Below are 27,311 nucleotides of genomic sequence, written 5' to 3'. Positions count from 1 at the left end.
TGTCTCTATTTGTAACATCAGCACTGCAATATAGTCTACTATTTCAAGTCTACTACTTAGTGTTCTAGTATGGAATTTGGGCTACAGCCGACATGATAAACCGTTATTTTGAAACTTCATTGATTTCGCAGTTGTAGTTTTGAAGTATTATAATGGTTAAATGGCAACTTGTTATTGTTAATAATAACAAAACATTAAATATATGACGCAAACTACTGTGAATAAGTTGACTTATTGCCACAAAAGTTTTGAGTTAACTCGCAACAGTCCCCCGGGTTATTTTTAACCTTGACAGCTGTAGACAGCGGTCAGTACTGGTAGTGTTCTGGTTAGCTTGTCAGGACTTTACTACAGTATTAGGTTGGCCCACGCAGACATGGCTGACCCCGAGCTGCTGTTGGACTCCAGTATTCGATTCTGGGTGGTGTTACCGATAGTAATTATAACTTTTTTTGTTGGAGTTTTGCGCCATTATGTTACTCGACTGATCCAAAGTGATAAGAAAGTCGAGTTGGAACACGTGTCTGACAGGTAAGAGTCCATTCTAAATCAATGGGAACCAACACGTTTGCTTTTTATTAACAGAAAACTCTGGAAAATTGAACTTTTACTTAATGAGAGCACTTTATTAGAAACAGCTATCTGATACATACATTCATTGATTATTTTTCTAAGCTACACCTACCATACAAATGAAATTTGCTGGTATACAAATACTGACTGTAGCCCACCCCTTGTTCTGTACACTCGGTCTCCCCCTGTACCCCATTAATTATTTGGAAGGGCCCACAAAGTTCCATTGACCAATACACCTGAGTGTCAATGCTGTGAGGTGAGTTTCTTAAATTGCTTTTTACTAATGAATCCTACAGGAATAATAATATTAAACACAATAATATAATTGGTCCACGTTTGTTTGACTTTTTCCTCATACAGTGGTACCTTGAAACTCAACGTTAATTAAGTTTCAAGGTATTTTTTACCATGAGGATGTATGGGAAACCAGTTAATGTGTTCCATGGTCCCGTGGACTTGCATACATTTTAGGCTGTAAAATAATGGGGTTGTTTTTGACACTTAAACTGAAAATAACACGAGTATAATATATAAACACAGAAATAAAAAGCTGATTCTACAATTTCTCAGAAACCTGAGCTGTAACACAAGTTTAAAAGTGAAACTGAGGAAAATTCAGCTAAACACAGATACATGTGGATGCTTTGTGAATCTGACGGTTGTTCCAGACATGCAGTTTCGTCTCATATTCACACTTTGATGACCGCTCAAGCCGAGCGCTGAACAAAGCGACAGTTCATTGTTCATTTGAAATTAAATAAATACATAAAAAAAAAACAACAACCTGAACGTGTTGAGTTTAAGGGTACAAATTTCTCGTCGAAGGGCATAGGCTTTCAAAGATTTTGAGTTTAGGGGACTTTGAGTTACAAGGTACCACTGTACATAGAATAGAGGAAATTATTTCTTGTTTCAAAGCTGATATTTTTTTTGCTATGAAATATAACCAGTTGTGACCGTTAACTTTCAATGCTGTGTGTTACTGCAAGAATATTTCATGAGACATGATGGTCCTATGCAATATCTGGACAGCCCTGGTCAAGCTCCACATTTTGTAAATTTTTTAAGTGAAAGTAAGTTAACACATCCTCAACAGGGAAAACACTGCTTCTTTAAATGCTTATTTTTTTTAAATTTTAACATAAAAAAAAAAAAAATGAAATGGAAATGTGGTATGTACCAAGATATGGCATATTTATTCATATTATGTTTTATTTTTTCCAGTATGTTAAATTCAGCAAACATAAATTGTGCTTTAATACATCATATTTACATTTGTTCTTTAAAATGACGAATAAACAAATACTTTTTTGTTATTTAAAAAAAATCTATAACTGTGTAACCTTCACATACATAAAAGTAAGTTGTTTAAATGTATTTATTTCTTATATTATGTACACCCTTAAATAAATTGCATGACGCATTGTTGGACCCTATTCATGTGACATGTGACAGCAACTGGTTGCACAAAAACTAATTCTGGGCTTACACAGCAGTGGGAATGAATACATATGTAATCACATTGTATTGATTATTTCTGCTTGAATTATGTGCCGATTTGTATATTACATACAATCTGAATGAAGTTTGTTCTGTTTTAGTTTGTAACACTACAAAATGTAAAAAAGAGGAGTTATAAATATCTGTACAGGGTGGCTCGTGGGTAGCACTGTTGCCTCACAGCAAGAAGGTCCTGGATTCCATTCCCAGATGGAGCGGTCCAGATCCTTTCTGTGTGGAGTTTGAATGTTCTCCCCGTGTCTGTGTGGGTTTCGTCCGGTAGCTCCGGTTTCCTCACACAATCCAAAGACATGCAAGTGAGGTGAATTGGAGATACAAAATTGTCCATGACTGTGTTTGACATTAAAAAGACTTGAACTGATGAATCTTGTGTAACCAGTAATTGTCTGTCCTGTCATAAATGTAACCAAAACTCCTAGTAAATAAACAAATACATGAATAGATATCTGTACAAGATGCTGTAGGCTTTGAGGTACATAGAGATTGTGCTGTAAAACACCAGACCGTTCCTTTAACTGAACATCCACTTAGGAAGGGTTGAACTACTAAATGTTTCTCATTGTAAACTTTTATTTATTTACTATATTTATTACTCTTTTTATTTACTTGCAGCCAGGTGTTACTACGTAGCCGTATACTAAGAGAAAATGGAAAGTACCTTCCCAAACAGGTATCAATCTTCATATCTTTACACAAGTTAATATGCTAAGTTATGCCAGAACGTTTTTATTAACTACTGATCATATCATATAAGGTTACTAAAATGTATTCATTATTTAAACCTTCATTTCTCAAAGGAACAGCTGCACTCAACACAATCACCTACAGTGTTTTAATTTAATTAAGTTATGTAACAAGGGGTTTTATAATTGTAACCATAATAAGTTGGGATAAATTCCTACTATTTGATATTATACATTTACAATGTTTATTTTTCCTTATTCCAGGCATTTGCCATGAGAAAACACTATCTTAACAACCCTGAGACTGGATTCTTCAAGAAGACCAAGAGAAAAGTGGTTTCTAAAAATCCTATGACTGGTAAGAAGTAAAAAATGCAGATTGATTTTGCTTTGTAATTGACACTGATAATAGACACTTGTCAGTGCAATCTCATTGTCCTTTCGAAAGCTATAATGTTGTGTCAGGAAAGGCATCTGGCATAAAACAACATAAACAACGTGCAAGATAAGGTATGAATTATCTGCTGTGGTGAGATCTAAATATGGGAGCAGCCGAAAAACAAAACAAATGACACTGATATCAAAATACACTTATTTAACAGAAGTCTATTATGTTATCACACCACAGCTGAGATCTGGGTTTCTCTCTTAGCTATGCTATCAGACGGCTGGGTGGTTACACAGACAGTAGAGATGGCCGAAGCCCTGTCATGGAGTGGTGGCCTGTCCAGGGAATTCCCTGCTGTGTGCCCGGTGTTTCATTTACATTTTTGGCATTTAGCAGACACGACTTACTTTTATTCAAAGCGACTTACAGTACTGTGACAGTATATTGTCTAAGCAATTGAGGGTTCAGGGCCTTGCTCAAGGGCCCAACATTGGAACCTGTCAGTGGTGGGGCATGAACCAGCGACCTTTCGATTACTAGTCCAATACCTGATCCACTAGGCTACAATTGCCGTGTGAAACTGGACCTGCCATGATCAGGATAAAGCAGTTAATGGAAGTAAAATGAACTAAAACCATTTTTTTTAGACACCAGCATGCTGACTGATATGATGAAAGGAAATCTCACCAACGTCCTGCCGATGATCTTAATAGGTGGATGGATCAACTGGGCCTTCTCTGGATTTGTCACTAGTGAGTACATCAGCTTATAATTTGCCCACTGCTCTGAGAAAGCAAACTGAAAAAAGAGAGCATAGTTGTTAACATCAGTATTGCAAGTGACTTGTATTTGAGAATGGATTCAGTACAAGTACCTGATGGTTAAGGGCCCAACAGTGGCAGTCAGTCCTCCAAGCAACAATTCTGTACCTTAACCACTATAGACTTCTCTACTTTTATGCAGATCTATGATGTGCAAGAGCCTCTAAAGGTGCATAATTGAATTGCAAAGCTACAAAAAAGCAAATTATTTGTTCTAGTAGATTCCACAAAGCTATAACTGCTAACCCCAGCTTTCCAACAAGTACAAAGTTTAGAGGGGTTATTTGTTATTCAAGTATATGAAATATAAATTAATTAAATATTTGTTTACTCCCACTGTAGCTGTATTTTATATTCTTGGACCGTTTTACATTATAATTAGGGCTGTCGAAGTTAACGCGATAATAACGCATTAACGCGATCTCAATTTAACGCGATAAAAAAAATAGTGCCGTTAACGCAAATTCTATTTGGCTCTGCGAGTCATCCGTAGTTCATGTTGAGACTTGACCGTGCACGGCATCTCTCGTTAAGACAGCGTTTCTCAAATGTAACCGAGCGTCGTAGTGCTGCACTTTCTTAATAAAGGAATAAATACACGGTATATTCACAAGTTGTCGGGAGCAGAACACTTTATTACTTTTTCTGTTACGGTACCGAATAGCGGACAGCTAGAGTCGTTAGCCAAGCATGCTATTCCATGAACTATGGAAGCCCCAAAGGGTCAAAACACACTCACTTCGTGTAGAAACGTCCATCAAACCATTGTCACGATACAACCACAGAAAAGTCTGTTACAATAACTACGCCTTATCCCACATAAAGCACCGCTGATCTACAACGTTTGCTGATGGAGAAATTTTAACCTACAATCTGACATATATACGAAGTCAAGGGTCTCTGCTGGATAGTATTACTGCCTAGTATGTGAGTGAATAAAACTCCCTTACAGTTTTCGCTTGTCCCAGCAGTTTTTAACATAAGTACATCTAGCATAAAATTTGTTCACCATTTTAATTGTAACATTTCACTTAAAAATCCTTGTTTTCTATAACATTTACACAGATTTTTTTAATGCGATTAATCGCGATTAACTATATGAAATTCTGAGATTAATCGCGATTAAAATTTTTAATCGTTTGACAGCCCTAATTATAATATATTTTATTTACACGAATATTATTCCACAGTAAAATGATGATTAGTAAAAATACATGTGTGGTTGAATTATTAATTTTTTTACCCCACAGCTAAGGTCCCCTTTCCACTGACTCTAAGATTTAAACCCATGCTGCAGAGAGGAATTGAACTTGTATCGCTGGATGCATCCTGGTAAATGTTCACACCACATTCTGTGTTGTTTGATAAATTTTCTTTTAACACAATTTACAGCTACACCCCATTTTTGATAACTACTTTGTTAAAAAGTGGTTAATTTTAAATTATGGTAGTAAATAGGAACTCATGGTTGCAAATTATTAAGATTAACAGAAGACTACTACTAAACAAAAGATTTTTTAATGACTTGTAATGGCTAGGGTGGTACAGTGGTCTATTACGCTAACCCACCACCACTAATATATAGGTTTAAATCTTAGCAATGCTATCTTCCAGCCATGTGTCTACACAGACATGATTGGCTATGACTGTGGATGTGGCCTAAGGGTAGCACTGTCGCCTTACAGCAAAGAGGGTCCTGGGTTCGATCCCCAGGTTGGGCGGTCTGGGTCCTTTCTGTGTGGAGTTTGCATGTTCTCCCCGTGTCTGCGTGAGTTTCCTCCGGGTGCTCCGGTTTCCTCCCACAGTCCAAAGACATGCAAGTGAGGTGAATTGGAGATACAAAATTGTCCATGACTGTTCAATATAACGTTGTGTGAACTGATGAACCTTGTGTAATGAGTGACTACCGTTAATGTCACGAATGTAACCAAACGTGTAAAACATGACGTTAAAATCTTAATAAACAAACAGACAAGTCCTGCGATGGATTGCTGCCCTCTCCAGGGTATTTCTGCCCTTGTGCCCAGTGTTTCCTGGCGAAACCAGACCTGACCAGGATAAAATAAAATATAATTATTTGTATTTTTTAACTGTGTATAAATTTCCCACAGGGTTAGTTCAGCATCTTGGTACTTCCTTAATGTCTTTGGGCTACGAAGCATGTACTCTCTTATTCTCGGACAGGACAATGGTAAGTTTATTTTCATTACTTATTTAATTCTAAAGCATGTTTTAGTTCAAATTAGATCTGTGCGATATGCCCAAGCTTCTTACTACAACCGGCACCAAGCGCACACTGACATGTGCACCACCCAGTAGTTAAGCTGTTTGCCATTCTCCCTTAAACATAGCCAATCATATCTGTGTAGATGCCCTACCAGCTAAAAATACAGCTGAGATTCGAACCCTGTGTTTCAGCGCTAGTGTGTTGTACAGATTGCCATTGCTATAGAAACACTAGTGTGTCCAATATGCGTAGAACCTGCAGACTGTTGGGTATAAACATGTTGGGTATTTTGCTTGGCACATTTTATCTGGAGACTTTGCAAAAAACATTAGTAAATCCAGTGCACCTTGCAGACCAAGTTTTTTCTCACTTTTTAACTATGAATGCCCAAAATCAGTGGAATAAAACTGAAATGTTAATCATTTTTACCACTGCATCTGACTTTTGAAATTAAACAGCACTGTTTACTAAACATTAATCAATCATAAATGATATTAAATTGAATTTTGAACTTTGATTTCTCATTTCATTTTTACCAACCACTTTATCTTGGTCAGGGTTGTGGCTAGCCCGGTCCCACTTGCCACTCTAGACAAAGCACAAATTATTTGCATGAATTCTGCAAACCCCCTTTCCCAGATATAGCCAATCATGTCTGTGTAGATGTCCGCCTGGTCTATAGCACCACTAAAGCGGCTAGCATAACAGACCACTGTGCCACCTGAGCACGTTCGCATTTAATAATTATTCCTATTGCCCAGACCAGCTTTAAATGATATAAAATCTAAATGATCAATTGTTTATGGTTAATATAGTTTTATGTATAGTTCCCCCACCTTTATTTGCTTTGTGTTTGCAGCGGCAGATCAGTCCCGAATTATGCAGGATCAAATGACTGGAGCAGCAATGGCCATGCCACCTGATCCCAACAAAGCCTTCAAGGTGAGCAAAGTTTTTGGATACATGAGTCCAATCCACAGGGGGTCACTGAATGGTTACAGTAATTAAAATCATAGGCTATGGCCTTCACAATGCCTAGAACCCAACTGAACATCTGTAGTTTGATTTTGCGCTGTTGTGTTTACCATTATCACAACACCGTTTATAGAAATATCAAATATCTTGTGATAGGATGATGTTGCTGTCTATAATGAGTTTCACGGGTTATTCCTCTAAGTACTCTGGTACAAACAATTAAGTTACTTGGCTGTTCTAATTTGCTTTTAGAAGAGAGTGAGTTGGAGATTGGAAAAGCCATGATCAGCCATAACATTAAAACCACCTTTTTATTTCTACACTCACTGTCCATTTTATCAGCTCCACTTACCATATAGAAGCATGAGAAGTTACATAAAATAGTGTACATCATGCCTTTTTGGTTTGATTTGCTGTGTTACAGAGTGAATGGGAGGCTCTGGAGATTGTCGAACATAAATGGACTCTGGAAAACGTTGAAGATGAACTGATGTCAAAAGACCTAAATTTCAGAGGATTATTCAGTGACAAGAGGAGTTATTTCTGATCACATCAGTAAGATTATGTTGAATTGTAGTTTGTGCACTGTGAACTCACCACACGTTGGAGATATTTATAGTGGAGCGCTCGGGTGGTGCAGTGGTCTATTACGTTACCACCGGCCGGGTGTCTACACAGACATGGTTGGCTACTTCTAAGAGGTGTTGGGGATGGCTGAATCACTGTGATGGAACCGAACCTGTTGTTACCCTGAGCAGAATAAAGCAGTTAATAAAAATTAAATAATAATAAAAAAAAAACATTAATAGTTGAAAATTTTGTTTTATAAAGATTAAAAAGTAAGTTTGAAAATATTAGCATCTGAGAGGAGGCAAATATGGAAAATGCTTCAAGAGAACTACAACTGAATGACATTTTTTCTACTGAATGGCTTTTGTCTATTTTGCTCCACTTACCATATAGAAGCACTTCGTAGTTCTACAATTACTGACTGTAGTCCATCTGTTTCTCTACATACCTTTTTAGCCTGCTTTCATCCTGTTCTTCAATGGTCAGGACCCCCACAGGACCACCACAGAGCAGGTATTATTTGGGTGGTGGATCATTCTCAGCACTGCAGTAACACTGACATGGTGGTGGTATGAGTGGATCAGACACAGCAGCACTGCTGGAGTTTTTAAAATATCGTGTCCCCTCACTGTCCACTCTATTAGACACTCCTACCTAGTTGGTCCACCTTGTAGATGTAAAGTCAGAGACGATCGCTCATCTATTGCTGCTGTTCGAGTTGGTCATCTTCAAGACTGTCATCAGTGGTCAGAGGACGCTACCCATGGGGCACTGTTGGCTGTGGTGGACTATTCTCAGTCCAGCAGCGCTGCTGTGTCTTATCCACTCATACCAGCACAACACACACTAACACACCACCACCATGTCAGTGTCACTGCAGTGCTGAGAATGATCCACCACCTAAATAATACCTGCTCTGTGGTGGTCCTGACCATTGAAGAACAGCATGAAAGGGGGCTAACAAATCATGCAGAGAAACAGATGGACTACAGTCAGTAATTGTAGAACTACAAAGTGCTTCTATATGGTAAGTAGAGCTAATAAAATGGACAATGTGTGTAGAAACAAGAAGGTGGCTTTAATGTTATGGCATGATCGGTGTATAAACCAGTGCATTCTGGATGTTTGGGTTCATAAATGATGCATTATGTCATAGCTCACCTAAAGACACCTTTTCAACCTTGGTCTTGGTCTTAAATTTTTGTGTTGCAGCTAATATTTTTTATACCACTGGTGCCTTCTTGAACAAAAATAGCCTTCCTGTTTATGTAATGGGAAATGAAATGTACCAAATTGATTCTGATGACCGAGGATGAAGAGAACTAATAAAGAGTATTAGACATCCTTTGGTGATCTGGAAATTCATTTATGCCCACTGTCTTCAGACGGATATGATTCACCACTCACATTCTCCCTACAGAAATGAGTCATGGTTCTATCAGGGTTTATTACAGGAGAAAGTTGTGCTTTGATTGTCCTTAAATTATTGAACCAGACAGGCCTGGGGTGCAGCCCAATAAAGGCTTTGGGTAGAAAAATAATCAGTATTTATTTTTCAGTGATGAGAAAATAGTTATAGTGTTTTGAAAAGAGAACTTTGTTGGCTTTAAAATTAGTATGTGTAACGTGTTGAATTTCAGTAAAAAATCCAGACCTGGTCACTCAGGCTAAAACTCTTACCAATGACTGAAAGCAAAATAAGAGGTTGAGAAATTAATGAACGAGAAGCTAGTCTTACAATCATAAGGTAAATTAGGCCCAAAGGGATTGAACGTACCTTAGAGTTCAGTTCTCTCAGTGCTCAGTTATTCAAAAAGGAAAGAAAACATTACAGCCACACTGCACAAGTCAGGCCACCTTTATAAAATGGTCAGCAGTTGATGTCTAATATACCACCATCTGTCAGTAGCAGAAGTCAGCAGCTGCAACTAATGTAATGGATCATTTAATGTCATGCCAAAAGGGCCTTTATACAAGAGTTGCAAGAGAAAACCCTCATTAAAAACACAACTGTTTTATTTGGCAGAAAGAAACTGGTGATTTAAAGTCTAAGCAGAATATTTGACATACAACCCTAAATCAGAAAAAGTTAGGACAGTAGGAACATGCAAATTAAAAAGCACAGTGTTTCTAACATTTAACTTTCTTTCATTGCAGACAGGATGAACCTGAGATATTTCATGTTTTGTCTGCTCAACTTCATTTCATTTGTTAATATACCTCCATTCCTGCATGTCAGGCCTGCAACACATACTTAAAAAAAGTCAGGATGGGACAATTTAGGGCTAGTAATGAAGTGATTTCAAACAGGTGATGTCAACAGGTGATTGTAATCATGGTTTGGTACAAAAGTAGCATCCATGATTAGCAAAGATGGCCAGAGGATTTCTAGTTTGTCAACAAATGCATGAGAAGATTATTGAAATGTTTAAAGACAATGTTTCTCAAGGAAAGATTGGAAAGGATTTGCATATTTCTCCCTCTACAGTGCATAATGTCATTAAATGAATTCAGAGGAATTTCACTGCAAAGGCCAAAGCTGAACACCCAAGATCTTTAATCCTTCGTTCCTTAAAAGCAGATATAACCACATGGGCAAGGGATTACTTTGGCAAACCTTTGTCAGACACTACAATACATTTTTACTGTTACATGCACAAATACCACTTTTCTGTGCAAAAAAGAAGCCTTATGATAACCATGTCCAGAAGACATGTCTAGTTCTCTGGGCTCTGAAGCATCTGGTATGAACCTTCTGACCATAGCAGACCATAGTGGAAACCAGTATTGTGGTCAAACAAATCAGTTCTTCAGACCAAAGACATTTAGACTGTTATCAGCAACAAGTCCAAAGGCCAGGGTCTGTCATGGTATGGGGCTGTGTCAGTGCCCTTGGCAAAGGTCATTTACACTTCTGTGATGGCAGCATTAATGCAGAAAAGTACATTGAGATTTTTGAGCAACATATGCTGCCTTCAAGACGTCATCTTTTTCAGGGACGTCCATGTATTTTTTAACAAGACAATGCAAAACCACATGCTGCACACATTACAAAAGGCAGAAGAAGAAGGTACGGGTACGGGTACTGGACTGGCTTACTTGTCTACCCCAATAGAGAATGTGTTGAGAATTTTGAAACGAAAAAATGCGACAACGACGACCCCGTACTGTTGCACATCTTACGACGTGTTTGCAGGAAGAACGGGACAAAATAAAACCTGAAACACTAAATCACATCTTTTAAGTGTGGTGAAAAGGAATGGCAAAATGTGGTAAATGCTTTACCGAAATGTGTTGCAGGTCTGAAATACAGGAATGAATGTTTATTAATAAATGAAATTAAGTTGAGCAGACAAAACATGAAATATCTGGGGTTCATACTGTCTGCAATGAAATAAAAGTCAAAGGTAATGTAAAAAACACTGTTTTCATTGACAAAGCTTAAAATAGAAGGAAAGTTAAAGCACATCGACCCCAAAACAAGACTGGAGTAGTTTTAAACAAGGACCTTACTAAACCTCATCAGATTTCCGGGTGAACCTTAAAAACACTGAACTGAATGCTGAATCCTCAACTAACTTAAAAAATGGTAAAAATTGGGTCCACATTTGCTCCACCACGTTGTGTAAAAATAGGACCTCAGATTACTGGCTGCAACAGCTGCCAAAAGAAACTGCCAACTCACAATCTATTGACAATCTAGTCTGTATTGATCATGAGTTTTTATTTTATTTTGGTATTTACCGAAAAAGAAAACTAATGCGAAACATTCAGTTCCTAATCGAAGTAACACAAGTCCCAGGTTCTGACAAACATTGGTGTTTGTTTGTTTGTTTATTAGGATTTTAATGTCATGTTTTACACTTTGGTTACATTCATGACAGAAACAATAGTTACTCGTTACACAAGATTCATCAGTTGTCAAACAGTCATGGACAATTTTGTATCTCCAATTCACCTCACTTGCTTGTTTTTGGATCGTGGGAGGAAACAGGAGCACACACAGAAAGGACCCGGACTGCCTCACCTGGGGATCGAACCCAGGACCTTCTTGCTATGAGAGGACAGTGCTACCTACCCACTGAGCCACCGTGCCGCCACCCAAACATTGTTGTAATGCAGGGCCGTGACCCTTGGGTGGGTCGTGAGCCAAAAAAATGGGTCGCAGAGAAAAATAATAATGATTAAAGAAACAAATTTTAACAGGCACATAAACACAAAATGAACGTGTCACGAATTCCCCCTTGTGGAGGCTTTACTTTACATCTTGTAAACCACATTGGGACCAGATTTTCACCAATTTCAGTGATTAAGTATATTTTGTTTTGTGTTGCATTATGATGCATTGTTTGTCGCCTGGGTCGCAGTAAAAATCATGTGGGTCGCTTGAATAAAAGTTTGAAAAACACTGGTGTAATAGGTATGAATAGTTCTAAAGGCACTGTAATTCCAAAGCAGACAGCGGGCAGAGCAGAAAGACAGAAATGACTGTGTCAGTGTAGAAGTCAAATATATTTAACACCACACTACAAAATATAAAACCTCAATATATAGTCATCATTTATTAATATCAAAACATGAGTATACAATAATATTTCATCTATTAACAAAATAAAAGCTCACCTGTCCCCTGCATACGATCCTTACCATCAAACCTATTTATTACAATACAAAAATACTGTACAAATGCATTTAAAATTCAAGAGCTCTATCCAGAAAGCATTTTACAGAAATATTCTCATCGCTCCACAGTGTAGTAGAAATTGCACTCGAATGTGTATATCCTGCTTCTGTATCATTACAGATAAAAACACAACCTCTTGCTGAAAAATAGACCTCTTTTGCGCGTCTCCTCAAGACTGTGCAGCAGTGATAAAATGAGAACAAACAAAACAGGGAAGATCTGAAATTCAGTAAGCTTGTGTTGGAATCAAAATCTATCAAGTTACTTTGAAAATAAATAGCTCACAAGTGGGTGGCTGGTTTACAGGCATTTTAAATACTTTGTGCTTTTTGCTGGTCTTTAACTTTAAAACAAATGCTATTGCAACACAAATAAAGTAAAAAAACAACTCAGAATGAAAAGAATAGTTCCACAAAAGCTCATTTCTACACAGCAGTTTATCAGAATTTAAGAAAACGCCTCTCAACAACCCTTTAAATCAGTCTGTACTAAAGCTGAAGGCCAAATATCTCCCTGTTTAACATACAGTAGTACACAACATGGGATTGTTTTACACCTTGGAATGTGCACATAGTTATTCTAAATCCAGACATTTAAGACACACATTAAGCCCGGTCCTATTCAGTTTCAGGGTTAGTAAAGCTTATACTTCATAATACTGGTCCCCAGTATCCTGTTAATCTATATTCTTCAGGTAAAAATGATTTAGAAGCAACCCAAAGCTGTGATTATTCCTTAAAATATCAGTTGAAATCTAAGCTGAATTGGAAGTGTATCTATATTTTGGGAGTCAAATATTGTATTAAGGAATGTATGGAAGTATGTATCTGGAGTTGTTGTGTCATCTTAAGGGCTAATTCTGAAGATTCATTATCTCTAACAAAAAAATTTGGCTTGAGGTTGGTGGATATGAGTCTTACCAGGGCAGGACCAAAAGGCATAGCTTAAAACTATGGGAAACCAGAGTACCCGGCGGAAATCAAAGCGTCAGGCTTAGCACAGACAGAAAGCAGAGGCAGAAATCAAACCCATTTCTATTTAGTCTTACACATTGAAACTGCTAACATTACCATAGTGAGTACAGAAAGGAACTCATTTTTAAATGACACCTATAATAGGACAAAACCACCTTGTTTCTACACTCACTGTCCATTTTATCAGCTCCACTTACCATATAGAAGCACTTTGTAGTTCTACAATTACTGACTGTAGTCCATGTGTTTCTCTGCATACTTTGTTAGCCCCCTTTCATGTCATTCTTCAATGGTCAGGACTCTTCCAGGACCACTACAGAGCAGGTATTATTTGGGTGGTGGATTATTCTCAGCACTGCAGTGACCCTGACATGGTGGTGGTGTGTTAGTGTGTGTTGTGCTAGTATGAGTGGATAAGACACAGCAGCGCTGCTGGAGTTTTTAAACACCTCACTGTCACTGCTGGACTGAGAATAGTCCACCAACAAAAATCTCTTGAAGGTCTTAAAGATGACCAACTCAAACAGCAGCAATAAAGGAGCGATTGTCTTTGACTTAACATCTACAAGGTGCACCAACTCGGTGGACAGTGAGTGGACACAGCATTTTAAAACCCCAGCAGCACTGCGGTATCTGATCCACTCATACCACACACATACCATACACACTAACACACCACCACTATGTCAGTATTACTGCAGTGCTGAGAATGATCAAACAGCTAAACAATACCTGCTCTGTGGTGGTCCTGTGGGGGTCCTGACCATTGAAGAACAGAATGAAAGCAGGCTAAAAAAGTATGTAGAGAAACTTATGGACTACATTAAATAATTGTAGAGCTACAAAGTGCTTCTATATGGTAAGTGGAGCTGATAAAATGGACAGTGAGTGTAGAAACAAGGAGGTGGTTTTAATGTTATGGCTGATCGGTGTGTATTTGTTCAATGGTTTTATGGCCTTGTGTGTGAGAGCAAGTAAGCGTACGAGTGTGTCAGAAAGTGCATGTGGACCATCGCAGCGAGAATATAAATGATCTCATGCAATAAAGCAAACAAGATTTCAATGTTCTGATCCTTTGTTGTAACTAATCCCAATTTATTGCACTTATTATTGTCTGATCTGTTGAGAATTGTAATAAAATAAAGAAAAAAATACACCACCCAAATGATAATTTCAGTAAAATATTATCAAATAATGACTGTTTCACAGTATTACGGTTACCACTGACAGCCTTAGATATAAGGATAGATAGCCTGCTGTGCTAGCATACCGCATTGGATACAAGTTTGGTTCAGCAGAAATCCAACATTATAATTTAGTATTAAAATTAGTGCAATCTAAAACTAGAGTGTGTCTGGAGTTGGCTCTCTAAAAGGACTAGAATTGGAGCAGGAATAAATCTGCTCTAAGATCAGCTCTGCAGTTTTCAGTACAAAAAATATGAAAGGCGTGGCAGAAGGAAAAGCTTATCACAGCAGCAGTAATGAACTGCATTCAAGCATAAAGGTTCAACAGATTCTCAAGCAAGCGCACACCAACCAGCCTGATCAGTGTGTGCACAAAACCAACTGAACCAGTTCCTGTACAATCTCATAAGACCTGCACTCCACTACCCATGATGCCTCTGCACCAGCCTGAGAGCCCCTCACTTTTTTGGTTGAGGCAGTAGATTCAAGTTTTCTTTTCTTAAGAGAACAAAAAGACATACTAATAATGCTAAAAAAAAACTCCCTCAAGAACCTGAGAGTGGGAAAGAATAGAAATCAAGAGGGAGACGAGAAGGCGGCAGGAAGGAAACAAACAAACAAAACAAAAACAAAATGTACAGTTAAACAAACATGAGTGAAGCAGTTCAGTCGATCTCCATATCTCCACTCTGTCCATCCTGATAAGAGGAAGCAACATGATTTTCAGGGGGAGCCTGGGTCGGCTGGCGGATCTTGTCCTGGCGCTGGTAGAACAGAAGGTAGGCAGCATTGGTCTGAGAACAGAAAAGGACAGATTTTCAGGGTGTGGGGTCACGTATGGTTTTTGATCTGCTTTTCTTCCTACCACAAGAATATCCACACACTTCATTAAACTGGTAGGTAAAGTGTGACAAAGCCTAAGATTCATATGCATGTATTTACATTTGCAGGGGTGGATAAATCCGTAGAATAAATACCCAGGAAAAGCGTCTGTTAACAGCAATTAATCAGAACAAAAAACATTATTATGACCACCAGTTAATATCCAGAGTAACCGCCGTGTGCAGCACAGACAGCAGCTAGAAGGGCTGGGAGTGACTCAGTAAGGTCCTGGTAGGTTGTCACAGGTATCTGGAGCCATGCTGACTGCAGTGCATCTCACAGCTGCTGGAGGGTGTGTGGGAGAGAATCCATAGAGCAACCATGATGATCAAATTGGTCCCACAGATGCTCAACTGAGTTCTAGTCTGGGGAATCAGGGGGCCAGGGTAGTACTTGGAAGTCTTGGTCATGCTCTTCCAACCAATGTCGGACATTTCTAGCCGTGTGACATGTCACATTGTCTTGCTAGAAGATCCCATCCTCCCCAGGGAAGACAATTTTACCCATTGTACTTTTACCCATGACAGCAATGAGCAATATATGTGCAGACAGCTTATTACATACCTTATATTCCCACCAAGCCAGCTCACTTCCTTCATGAGCTACGCGCTGCTGCCGTCGAAAGCAGGAAGTGGTCATAATAATGTGACTATGTATTTTAACCTGAGCAAACTCAGTGCGTCTGTATAGTAATGTTTGCCCCCTACTTTCTGGGCTATAATATTTTCCATAAATTTGTGTTTTAAAATTAGCTGGGCGAACATCAATAAATCTGAACCCATTTTGCTGCGTGCACTGCAATCATACTAGACAGTCAATCTGAAATACTCACAGCATTTTTTATTTTTATATGACATTCAATTACTGCATAAATGTGTAAAGAAAAAAAAATCATAAAATAAATCAAAGGTAAATATATTCTGGTAAGACAGAAAATAATTAAATGCAACCAGGAGCAACACTGCATTAAAAGCTGCTGCAGAATAAAAGGCTGAGGTAGAATTCTGTGTTCCTTATTATTACTACAATGATAATAATAATTATTATTAGCGCACGGGTGGCAGACCAGTTATTTGCACTAGCCCACTACAGCTGGAATCCAGGGTTCCAATCCCCAGTGGTGCTATTGGCCGGTCTGGTGTCTACATTCAGGCATGATTGACTATTTCTAGGGAAGGGTGAGTTACTGCATTGCGCCCAGGACAAATAGAGGGTAAAACATTAAAATGAAATGATTTGAAAGATTATTACAAAATCATAATAAGAACAAATAGCAAAATTTTGAGGCAGAACGATGGGTGCAGCTGCAGCAAAACATAATAAGAACATGTGGAGAACATCTTTGCTGATACTTACATATTCTAAGACTAATATATTCTAAGATTCTATATCTGTTTTACAGAGTAGGGCACCTGCTCATTTTAATTATAATAACATTTAAACAGCATGTTAATGGAGATTGTAAGTAGAGTAGTCTAGTTTATTGGGCACATAAGCAGTTTATTTATGAGTCTGGTCATAATTTGTAAAAATTTTATTTATTAGGATTTTAACGTCATGTTTTACACACCTTGGTTACATTCATGACACGACAGGTAGTTTTAACAAGTAATTTTGTATCTCCAATTCACCTTACTTGCATGTCTTTGGACTGTGGGAGGAAACCAAAGTTCCCAAAGGAAACCCACGCAGACACAGGGAGAACATGCAAACTCCACACAGAAAGGACCCGGACCGCTCCACCTGGGAATCAAACCCAGGACCTTCTTGCTGTGAGACGACAGTGCTACCCACCGAGCCGCCCCAGTCATAATGACCCTGTTCAGATTGGTAAATGTGATTGCAAAGTGGACCCAGTGGACTGCTGTATGAGTTGATTACTTTTTTCTGTACTTGACTGGTATTTAAAAACAGTAGATTCATGTATTTGGCGTGTCAGGAAAAGCAGAGTTTTGTTTCAGGCAGTGCTAAAGGTTCAATCAACTAAAATACAGTAGGCCCTTGACTTTTAAACCTAGTTAAACCTATTTTTCCCCTAAGAAATAATGTAAATAGAATTAATCCGTGCCAGACCTTCCAAACCACCCCCTTACCTAACATTTCTAATGTCTTAAATGGTCTTTTTTGTTATAAATACAAGTATATTTTCCCTTAATCTTAAATTATAGAATAGATAATACTGTAATAAACAATAATTAACAATACACGGTAGTACTGTACATAAAACACATCACATTTCAGTACAGTGTGCTGTATCATACACCATAATACATTTCCTTCTTTTTTTATAAAATGTATCTACCAGAAACAACAATAACTCTCATTATTTCCTTCTTTATTTCAACAGTGTTGTACTTTGTAGGTGTATTTGCACAAAAGAAAAACTTCCTTCTTCTCTCTCACTCACTGTCCACTCTGTCTGATACACAGTGACAGCTACTGGCAGGAGTAATTATACAACAACAAATAGTAATAGATTTGTTCATTTTCTCACCACATCTTAATATAGAATTTTACAAAATATAAAGAAAACACCGAAAAAACACCGTCCGCTGTCCGAATGTTCGCTCACTGTATATATATATACGTATATATATATATATATATATATATATATATATATATATATACAGTGTATCACAAAAGTGAGTACACCCCTCACATTTCTGCAGATATTTAAGTATATCTTTTCATGGGACAACACTGACAAAATGACACTTTGACACAATGAAAAGTAGTCTGTGTGCAGCTTATATAACAGTGTAAATTTACTCTTCCCTCAAAATAACTCAATATACAGCCATTAATGTCTAAACCACCGGCAACAAAAGTGAGTACACCCCTAAGAGACTACACCCCTAAATGTCCAAATTGAGCACTGCTTGTCATTTTCCCTCCAAAATGTCATGTGATTTGTTAGTGTTACTAGGTCTCAGGTGTGCATAGGGAGCAGGTGTGTTCAATTTAGTAGTACAGCTCTCACACTCTCTCATACTGGTCACTGAAAGTTCCAACATGGCACCTCATGGCAAAGAACTCTCTGAGGATCTTAAAAGACGAATTGTTGCGCTACATGAAGATGGCCAAGGCTACAAGAAGATTGCCAACACCCTGAAACTGAGCTGCAGCACAGTGGTTAAGATCATCCAGCGTTTTAAAAGAGCAGGGTCCACTCAGAAAAGACCTCGCGTTGGTCGTCCAAAGAAGCTGAGTGCACGTGCTCAGCGTCACATCCAACTGCTGTCTTTGAAAGATAGGTGCAGGAGTGCTGTCAGCATTGCTGCAGAGATTGAAAAGGTGGGGGGTCAGCCTGTCAGTGCTCAGACCATACGCCGCACACTACATCAAATTGGTCTGCATGGCTGTCACCCCAGAAGGAAGCCTCTTCTGAAGTCTCTACACAAGAAAGCCTGCAAACAGTTTGCTGAAGACATGTCAACAAAGGACATGGATTACTGGAACCATGTCCTATGGTCTGATGAGACCAAGATTAATTTGTTTGGTTCAGATGGTCTCAAGCATGTGTGGCGGCAATCAGGTGAGGAGTACAAAGATAAGTGCGTCATGCCTACAGTCAAGCATGGTGGTGGGAATGCCATGGTCTGGGGCTGCATGAGTGCAGCAGGTGTTGTGGAGTTACATTTCATTGAGGGACACATGAACTCCAATATGTACTGTGAAATACTGAAGCAGAGCATGATCCCCTCCCTCCGGAAACTGGGTCGCAGGGCAGTGTTCCAGCATGATAATGACCCCAAACACACCTCTAAGACGACCACTGCTTTACTGAAGAGGCTGAGGGTAAAGGTGATGGACTGGCCAAGCATGTCTCCAGACCTAAACCCAATAGAACATCTTTGGGGCATCCTCAAGCGGAAGGTGGAGGAGCGCAAAGTCTCGAATATCCGCCAGCTCCGTGATGTCGTCATGGAGGAGTGGAAAAGCATTCCAGTGGCAACCTGTGAAGCTCTGGTAAACTCCATGCCCAGGAGAGTTAAGGCAGTTCTGGGAAATAATGGTGGCCACACAAAATATTGACACTTCAGGAACTTTCACTAAGGGGTGTACTCACTTTTGTTGCCGGTGGTTTAGACATTAATGGCTGTATATTGAGTTATTTTGAGGGAAGAATAAATTTACACTGTTATATAAGCTGCACACAGACTACTTTTCATTGTGTCAAAGTGTCATTTTGTCAGTGTTGTCCCATGAAAAGATATACTTAAATATCTGCAGAAATGTGAGGGGTGTACTCACTTTTGTGATACACTGTATATATATATATAAAGAGAGAGAGATGGTTGGAGTCAACTTGTTCGTGACTTCACGTGTTTCGCGAATTTCGGTTCATAACCCAAAATGTTCGTATGGTAAACCGTTCATAACTCAGGGGTCTACTGTATAGTGAATCAGATTTTACAGCCGTACAACATAAACTGTGTGATTTAATTTACACCCTAATTAAGTTTGACTGGATTGTTGAATATGATTTGTAACTATATTTTAAAAGTCTTTTCCATTATCTTGACCACTGATGAAATTTTATCTTACCACAATTTGTTCCTCTTTTGCATAGGTCACCTTGCTGTCATCCAAGTAATACCACTGACCGTTGTCCTTGTTTTGGGCAAAGCTGGTATCTGCAAAGAAAGAGTGAAATGATGATTACAAACCAGGTCATACTGTAAATAATATGAGATCTTTTGACAATCATTTATTTCTGAATTCATGTGGTCCAGAACCCAAACAATGTTTTTAAAATGGTTAGAACATCCTTTATTGCTGATGGTTGCTACTGTGCTAGTGATATGCTTAGTCAGTGACACCTGCAATTAATTTAGAAGACTATGATTATTCTTATATAAAGTTCAGCTCCTCTAGTCGGATATTTCTGACATTCATTTAGTTGTATCCTGCAGCAAAAGCCACGATCCACAAAGAGACAGTGGATACAAGTTGATAATATATGGCATGTTACCAAGAACTTGGCACTTCTCCAAAATTGATTAAAAGATAAGATGAAAACTGGTCTGGGAGGCTGGTAAGAGGCCTACAGCAACATTAAAGGAACTGCAGGAATTTCTCCCAAGTACTGGTTGTGTACAACATGTGACAATCTTCTGTATTCTTTATATGTCTGGGCTGTGGATCAACTTTGCAAAGCCTACATCAAGTCTGCCAAAAGGATGTGGAAAAATGTGCCATGGCCTGATAAGACCAACTTTTGCAATGATTCCAAAAAATATATTTGGACCAAAAACACTGTGCATCACCAAAAGAACACCATACCGACAGTGAAGCATGGCGGTGGCAGCATTATGCTTGGGGGCTGTTTTTCCTCAGCTGGAACTGGGGGTTTAATCAAGGTAGAGGGAATTAGAGTTGGCAGCGTTTCTGGATGTTGTTGATGCTTCCACTTCCACTCTACTACTGAGTAGTAGAGTGTCTTAACTTGTGTTTGTAGATGCAGCGATGAACTGCATTTACTGACAAGGATTTTGAATGATCTCAAACCAATGTGGTTACATTTACAACAGAAGTACGCCAATATTAATGCACCAGAGGGATCAACTGTCACAGGAATTTAATGTTGTCCTTTACACACAGAGATTTCTTTGAATCCTTTAAATCTTTTAATATTGTTATGTACCTTAGATTGTGAAATGTCTAAATTTCTTGTAACTGTACATTGGGCAATACATTCTAAAAAAAAAAATGGAATGGTTCAAGCCCCACCACAGCCAAGTTGCTTCCTAACCTTTAACTGCTCACAGTTGTAAGTCACTTTGGATAAAAGCCTCTACTTAACGCTGTAACATATAAGATTTGAGCGTCACTTAAAAGCATTGTTTGTACAGCCGAGTGTGTTTTCGGGTCCAAGCCAAAATGGTGTAGAATCTTATTTCTAGCACTCTGCCTATCTGCTATTATTTGATGGTAAAATGGTTTCTTAAAATATTCAGCAGCACAATGACCATTCTCCTAAAAGGATATAATTTGCAGCAAAATCATTTCATGTTTAGTTCTTGCCACATTAGCACTGACTGGTTTATTTCCAGCTTGTATCAACAAGACATTTAGAATAAGTGGAGCTTACAGTGTCCATCTCGGAGACCGCCGTAGTGGTTTGACACAGCGATGAGGTCGTATCTACTAGGGGGCTCTGTCTTTCTCAGGAGACAACCAGAGAAGTCCAGGTTTCTGTAACAAATATTGAAATGCAAAGTCAGACAGACATGCAGACCTCAACAGCTTGATGAGAAGTATTACATGAAGCAAGTGAGAATTGCAAATACATTGATGTAGTGTTGAAGATGAAAGCCCCATCTTTAAATATGTTCTAAACAATAGAACATTAGATAATGAATTCAAAACAAAAATGTTTAAATGTGTTTATTGACACTGACAATCTAATTTTTTTAATATTTTTGTTTATGCATTTTCTCCTTTTTTCCCCCCCGACTTTAGCACATCCAATTACCCAACTGCATTACGCTTTCTCTCTACTGATGCTGATCTCCGCCCTGATTGAGGAGAGCAAAACTGACACACGCCCACTCTGACACATGTGCAGTAGCTGACTGCATCTTTTTTTCACACCCTGATTAACGCATTATTCCTCTACTTTGTGCAGGTGCCATCACTCAACCAGCAGAGGTTGTAATTGCCTCAGTTATGAAGACTTCTCTGTCCGGCTCTCACAATGTATGAACAACAAGCCAATCGTTGTTCATGTAGGCGCCCAGCCCAGTCGTGTTTTACCGCTGTGCCACCTGAGCGCCTGACATTGACAATTTAAATAAATTAATTTGTCAACAGTGAAACTACTGCTTGGTCAACAAAAACTAAATTTCCCAACATAAAAAGTTTCCTATATTTTAATAGTAGAAAGGGAACCATTATTAAACTATGACAATCAGAATAAAATACTTAAAAGAAGCAAGATAGCAGTTAGATAGATGGCAGTGGATAACAGTTCCAAATAGAACAACAAGCAGTAAACTGCACTACAATCATCTTCATTACTACACCCTACCTAAAACTCAACAGCTGAAGTAAAAACTGAGATGAAGGTCTAAAGTTTGCATTTAGTAAACAAATAAAGATAAAAGAGTTGCACATATGATTCCATAAACACCAAAACCAGAGTAAAATATGGCGGTGGAAGCATCATAATATAAAGCAGATTTTTTTGCAAATAAGCATTGCTCTTTATCAAAGGAATCATGAACTGAGCAATGTACTTAAATATATTCCAGGAGATTTCAGCTCCCATTAAAATGTATAAAGCATTTATAAATTCTTAGTTTATCTGAGAGACCTGGGTATTATAAAAATCATATTGCCAGGAGAAATGGGTAGTGATCAGAAGGTTTCTGATTTAAGCCCCACCAGCGCTGATTTGCCACTGTTAGACCCTGAGCAAGACCCTTAACCCTTGATTGCTTGCCTTGATTGGTTACATTCATGACAGGACAGGTAGTTACTCATTACGCAACATTCCTCAGTTCACAAGTTTAATGTTAAACACAGTCACAGACAATTTTGTATCTCCAATTCATCTCACTTGCATGTCTTTGGACTGTGGGAGGAAACCGGAGCTCCCGGAGGAAACCCACACAGAAATGAGGAGAACATGCAAACTCCACACAGAAAGGACCTGGACCACCCCACCTTTGGATCGAACCCAGGACCTTCTTGCTGTGAGGTGACAGTGCTACCCAGGGCCACCGAATGCCAAAGATTTTGTTGCTATGGCTTACTCTGTGTCAAGCAACCCACAGACACTGGAGGCGTGCACAAGATAATTAAGTAATTTATTATTTTTTTTTTTTGTCAAAGACACACAAACTGTATGATTTGTGCACAAAACCTGGCCCCCTAAACGATTTTCCAGCGCCAAACACTATTACTACTTGCCATTTAGGGACAGTGTTAGCCTTATAGGTAGTGTTTTTTGCTATCAATCGGAGGTTGTGGGTTCAAATTCGAGCTCTGCCATGCAGCTACTGTTAGACCAATGAGCAAGGCCTTTAACCCTTTCAGCTCCAAATGCACCGTACAATGACATACCCTGTGCTCTGACCCCAGCTTCCAAACAAGAAAATAATTCTATAGTAGTGTACACGTACAGTGTATCACAAAAGTGAGTACACCCCTCACATTTCTGCAAATATTTTATTATATCTTTTCATGGGACAACACTATAGACATGAAACTTGGATATAACTTAGAGTAGTCAGTGTACAGCTTGTATAGCAGTGTAGATTTACTGTCTTCTGAAAATAACTCAACACACAGCCATTAATGTCTAAATGGTTGGCAACATAAGTGAGTACACCCCACAGTGAACATGTCCAAATTGTGCCCAAAGTGTCAATATTTTGTGTGACCACCATTATTATCCAGCACTGCCTTAACCCTCCTGGGCATGGAATCAACCAGAGCTGCACAGGTTGCTACTGGAATCCTCTTCCACTCCTCCATGATGACATCACGGAGCTGGTGGATGTTAGACACCTTGAACTCCTCCACCTTCCACTTGAGGATGCGCCACAGGTGCTCAATTGGGTTTAGTCCATCACCTTTACCTTCAGCTTCCTCAGCAAGGCAGTTGTCATCTTGGAGGTTGTGTTTGGGGTCGTTATCCTGTTGGAAAACTGCCATGAGGCCCAGTTTTCGAAGGGAGGGGATAATGCTCTGTTTCAGAATGTCACAGTACATGTTGGAATTCATGTTTCCCTCAATGAACTGCAGCTCCCCAGTGCCAGCAACACTCATGCAGCCCAAGACCATGATGCTACCATCACCATGCTTGACTGTAGGCAAGATACAGTTGTCTTGGTACTTCTCACCAGGGCGCCGCCACACATGCTGGACACCATCTGAGCCAAACAAGTTTATCTTGGTCTCGTCAGACCACAGGGCATTCCCGTAATCCATGTTCTTGGACTGCTTGTTTTCAGCAAACTGTTTGCTGGCTTTCTTGTGCGTCAGCTTCCTTCTGGGATGACGACCATGCAGACCGAGTTGATGCAGTGTGCGGCGTATGGTCTGAGCACTGACAGGCCGACCTCCCACGTCTTCAACCTCTGCAGCAATGCTGGCAGCACTCATGTGTCATGTATTTTTTAAAGCCAACCTCTGGATATGACGCCGAACACGTGGACTCAACTTCTTTGGTCGACCCTGGCGAAGCCTGTTCCGAGTGGAACCTGTCCTGGAAAACCGCTGTATGACCTTGGCCACCATGCTGTAGCTCAGTTTCAGGGTGTTAGCAATCTTCTTATAGCCCAGGCCATCTTTGTGGAGAGCAACAATTCTATTTCTCACATCCTCAGAGAGTTCTTTGCCATGAGGTGCCATGTTGAATATCCAGTGGCCAGTATGAGAGAATTGTACCCAAAACACCAAATTTAACAGCCCTGCTCCCCATTTACACCTGGGACCTTGACACATGACACCAGGGAGGGACAACGACACATTTGGGCACAATTTGGACATGTTCACTGTGGGGTGTACTCACTTATGTTGCCAGCTATTTAGACATTAATGGCTGTGTGTTGAGTTATTTTCAGAAGACAGTAAATCTACACTGCTATACAAGCTGTACACTGACTACTCTAAGTTATATCCAAGTTTCATGTCTATAGTGTTGTCCCATGAAAAGATATAATGAAATATTTGCAGAAATGTGAGGGGTGTACTCACTTTTGTGATACACTGTATATATAGGAATTACATCTGCCCTATATTATTATTAGCATTATTCCTAGCAATGAAGCCATATTCCAGGGTAATAAGTGATTTGCAAAACAGAACAGGGTGAAAGCAGGCAAAAAAGGTATGCAGAGAAACAGATGGACTACAGTCAGTAAGTGTAGAACTACAAAGTGCTCCTATATGGTAGGTGGAGCTGATAAAATGGACAGTGAGTGTAGAAACCAGGAGGTGGTTTTAATGTTATGGCTGATCTGTGTAGCTTCTTAAAATAAAAATATTGATTGCCATCGGAGATATTTTATAAGTACAGTATATGTCATTTTTATTCATATTAAGGTGTCAAATTAAATGTAGAATATTAATTTAAAGTAGTAAAGCATTTTAGTGGTATTATGTATAGAAGAATAACAAACGTTAATAACAGAAGACAAACAAGCTCTAACCTGAGAGGGAATTCGACAATGATGTCAAGTTTTTCACGATTGTACTTGGTATAGGAGAAGCGCTTCAAGTGGATAATTAGAACCTCTGGAAGAGACCACAGATCTAGCTTCTTAGTTGCAAGCTGGTGCTTTTTACATGTCGGGCAGTACCTAAAACATGAAATTCATTCAGTTACAGAATAAAGTTGCAAAACAGGTTCATCAAACCAATTTAAGAAGTGTCATCAACACTGATTTTTAGAAGATTACATGTTCAATAAACAATAGTAGCAAACACCGTTTCGCTGTTTTACTGTTTTAATAAACAGTAAAAACAGCAAAACACATAAGCCAAAACATTTAAACCACCAGTCTAATTTGCTGTCAAACCGATCTGACCCACAGTTTATTATGTATTTATTTATTCATTAGGATTTTAACATCATGTTTTACACACTTTGCTTACATTCAGGACAGGACAGGTAATTACACAAGATTCATCAGTTCAGGTCTTTTAATCAGTCATTGACAATTTTGTATCTCCAATTCTCCTCACTGGCATGTCTTTGGACTGTGGGAGGAAACCGCCACTCCCGGAGCAAACCCACGCAGACACGAGGAGAACATGCAAACTCCACACAGAAAGGACCCGGACTGCCCCACCTGGGAATCGAACCCAGGATCTTCTTGCTATGAGGTGATAGTGCTACCCACTAAGCCACTGTGCCACCTGCCCAAACCACAGAGACATGGACTCTTTGAGACATCTGATTAGGGCTGTCGCGGTGACAGAATTTCCCCTTGCGGTATTCAGCCTGTGTCAATATCGCGGTATGCGGTTATATCGCCATTTTTTTGTTGTTTTTGAAAATTACTTAATTGATCTGGATTTTAGAGCTATATAAACAAGCTTTATTGTTAGGCTATGATTCGGTATATTATTGCTTTATAATGACAAAGATGAGACGGCTTTAAGACCAATGAAATGCGTGTTTAGGCTATTGTTAAATACAGAACAGAGCAGGGATGCGCGTCTTTTCTCTATTAAAAAAAGGTTTAAATTAGCTTCTAGCCTAGGCTAGATATACACTGTGAAACAAAAAAAAAGTGTTTAGGCTAAATATTTTAAATGCACATCTAATCAAAATATGGTAAAAAAATAGAATAAAGAATAAAGTCTGTAAGAGTTTAAACCTGCGTTATCATGCGCGCTAGACGAACCAACATGTTCACCTGATGTGTTTTAGAGAGGATCTGAGTGGGGTAGCGATGTTCCCCTCGGTACTAAAACTCTCTCTGATGGTGCTCGTTGCATTAATACACTGTAGATGTACTGAACCTGCATGCGACTTTAGAGATCAGAGAAAGTCTAGCCTGGTTATCGCGCCACTATTAACCATCTATTTAGTAGATATAATTAACATAACAATATATACTACATTTCAAGTTATTATTCGTTTCAATACATTTTTATTCAACGAAAAAATACATTTAAATCATTCCAGCAAGCCAGCAAGAGAGAATCTGCAGGCTGCAATGCCATATTAACCGTCATTAAGTGTTTTAGTACGCCGAGGCTGTTTGAATATAGTCTAAATTACAAGTATTTATTGAGTGTGAACTCAATTTAATCATTAATAAACTTGCCTATAATTCCTGTTGCGATTGTTTACATTTT

The 27,311-nt window shown here is 38.9% G+C and overlaps 2 protein-coding genes across 3 annotated transcripts in view; one reads left to right on the top strand and one right to left on the bottom strand.

Annotated features, from left to right (window-relative positions):
• The first annotated feature begins 143 nt into the window (after positions 1–143).
• On the top strand, positions 144–22,225 carry zgc:86609 (ER membrane protein complex subunit 3-like). 2 transcript variants are annotated; one of them, XM_062999226.1, is made up of 8 exons: positions 144–531; positions 2,710–2,767; positions 3,045–3,138; positions 3,816–3,920; positions 5,240–5,321; positions 6,101–6,180; positions 7,076–7,158; positions 22,123–22,225. In XM_062999226.1, exons 1-8 carry the CDS (start codon positions 377–379, stop codon positions 22,150–22,152), a joined length of 687 nt encoding a protein of 228 aa, XP_062855296.1. In that variant the 5' UTR covers positions 144–376; the 3' UTR covers positions 22,153–22,225. The 2 variants fall into 2 exon arrangements, with proteins under 2 accessions (XP_062855296.1, XP_062855295.1); XM_062999225.1 differs by lacking the exon at positions 22,123–22,225 and adding an exon at positions 7,616–8,144 and having other exon boundaries at positions 146–531.
• Positions 15,208–27,311, bottom strand: part of usp11 (ubiquitin specific peptidase 11) — a 50,451-nt gene continuing 38,347 nt past the window's right edge. The window contains exons 18-21 of the mRNA XM_062999228.1: positions 25,655–25,804; positions 21,586–21,689; positions 20,040–20,128; positions 15,208–15,400 (exon numbers count right to left, since the gene is read on the bottom strand). Coding sequence (XP_062855298.1) covers positions 15,272–15,400; positions 20,040–20,128; positions 21,586–21,689; positions 25,655–25,804 — 472 coding nt within the window. The 3' untranslated portion in view covers positions 15,208–15,271. The remainder of the gene's footprint in view (positions 15,401–20,039; positions 20,129–21,585; positions 21,690–25,654; positions 25,805–27,311) is intronic.

The sequence above is a fragment of the Trichomycterus rosablanca genome, chromosome 7 (genome assembly GCF_030014385.1).
Source record: "Trichomycterus rosablanca isolate fTriRos1 chromosome 7, fTriRos1.hap1, whole genome shotgun sequence".
Lineage (NCBI taxonomy): Eukaryota > Metazoa > Chordata > Actinopteri > Siluriformes > Trichomycteridae > Trichomycterus > Trichomycterus rosablanca.
This window is presented reverse-complemented; position numbering and strand designations above follow the sequence as displayed.

Bases quoted from the DNA above. Each gene is read 5' to 3' on its own strand.
- zgc:86609 (XM_062999225.1), top strand. From the start codon at position 377: ATGGCTGACCCCGAGCTGCTGTTGGACTCCAGTATTCGATTCTGGGTG. The intron at 5,322-6,100 runs GTAAATGTTCAC...AATTTCCCACAG, and splicing joins GTATCGCTGGATGCATCCTG to GGTTAGTTCAGCATCTTGGT. The intron at 7,159-7,615 runs GTGAGCAAAGTT...GCTGTGTTACAG, and splicing joins ATCCCAACAAAGCCTTCAAG to AGTGAATGGGAGGCTCTGGA.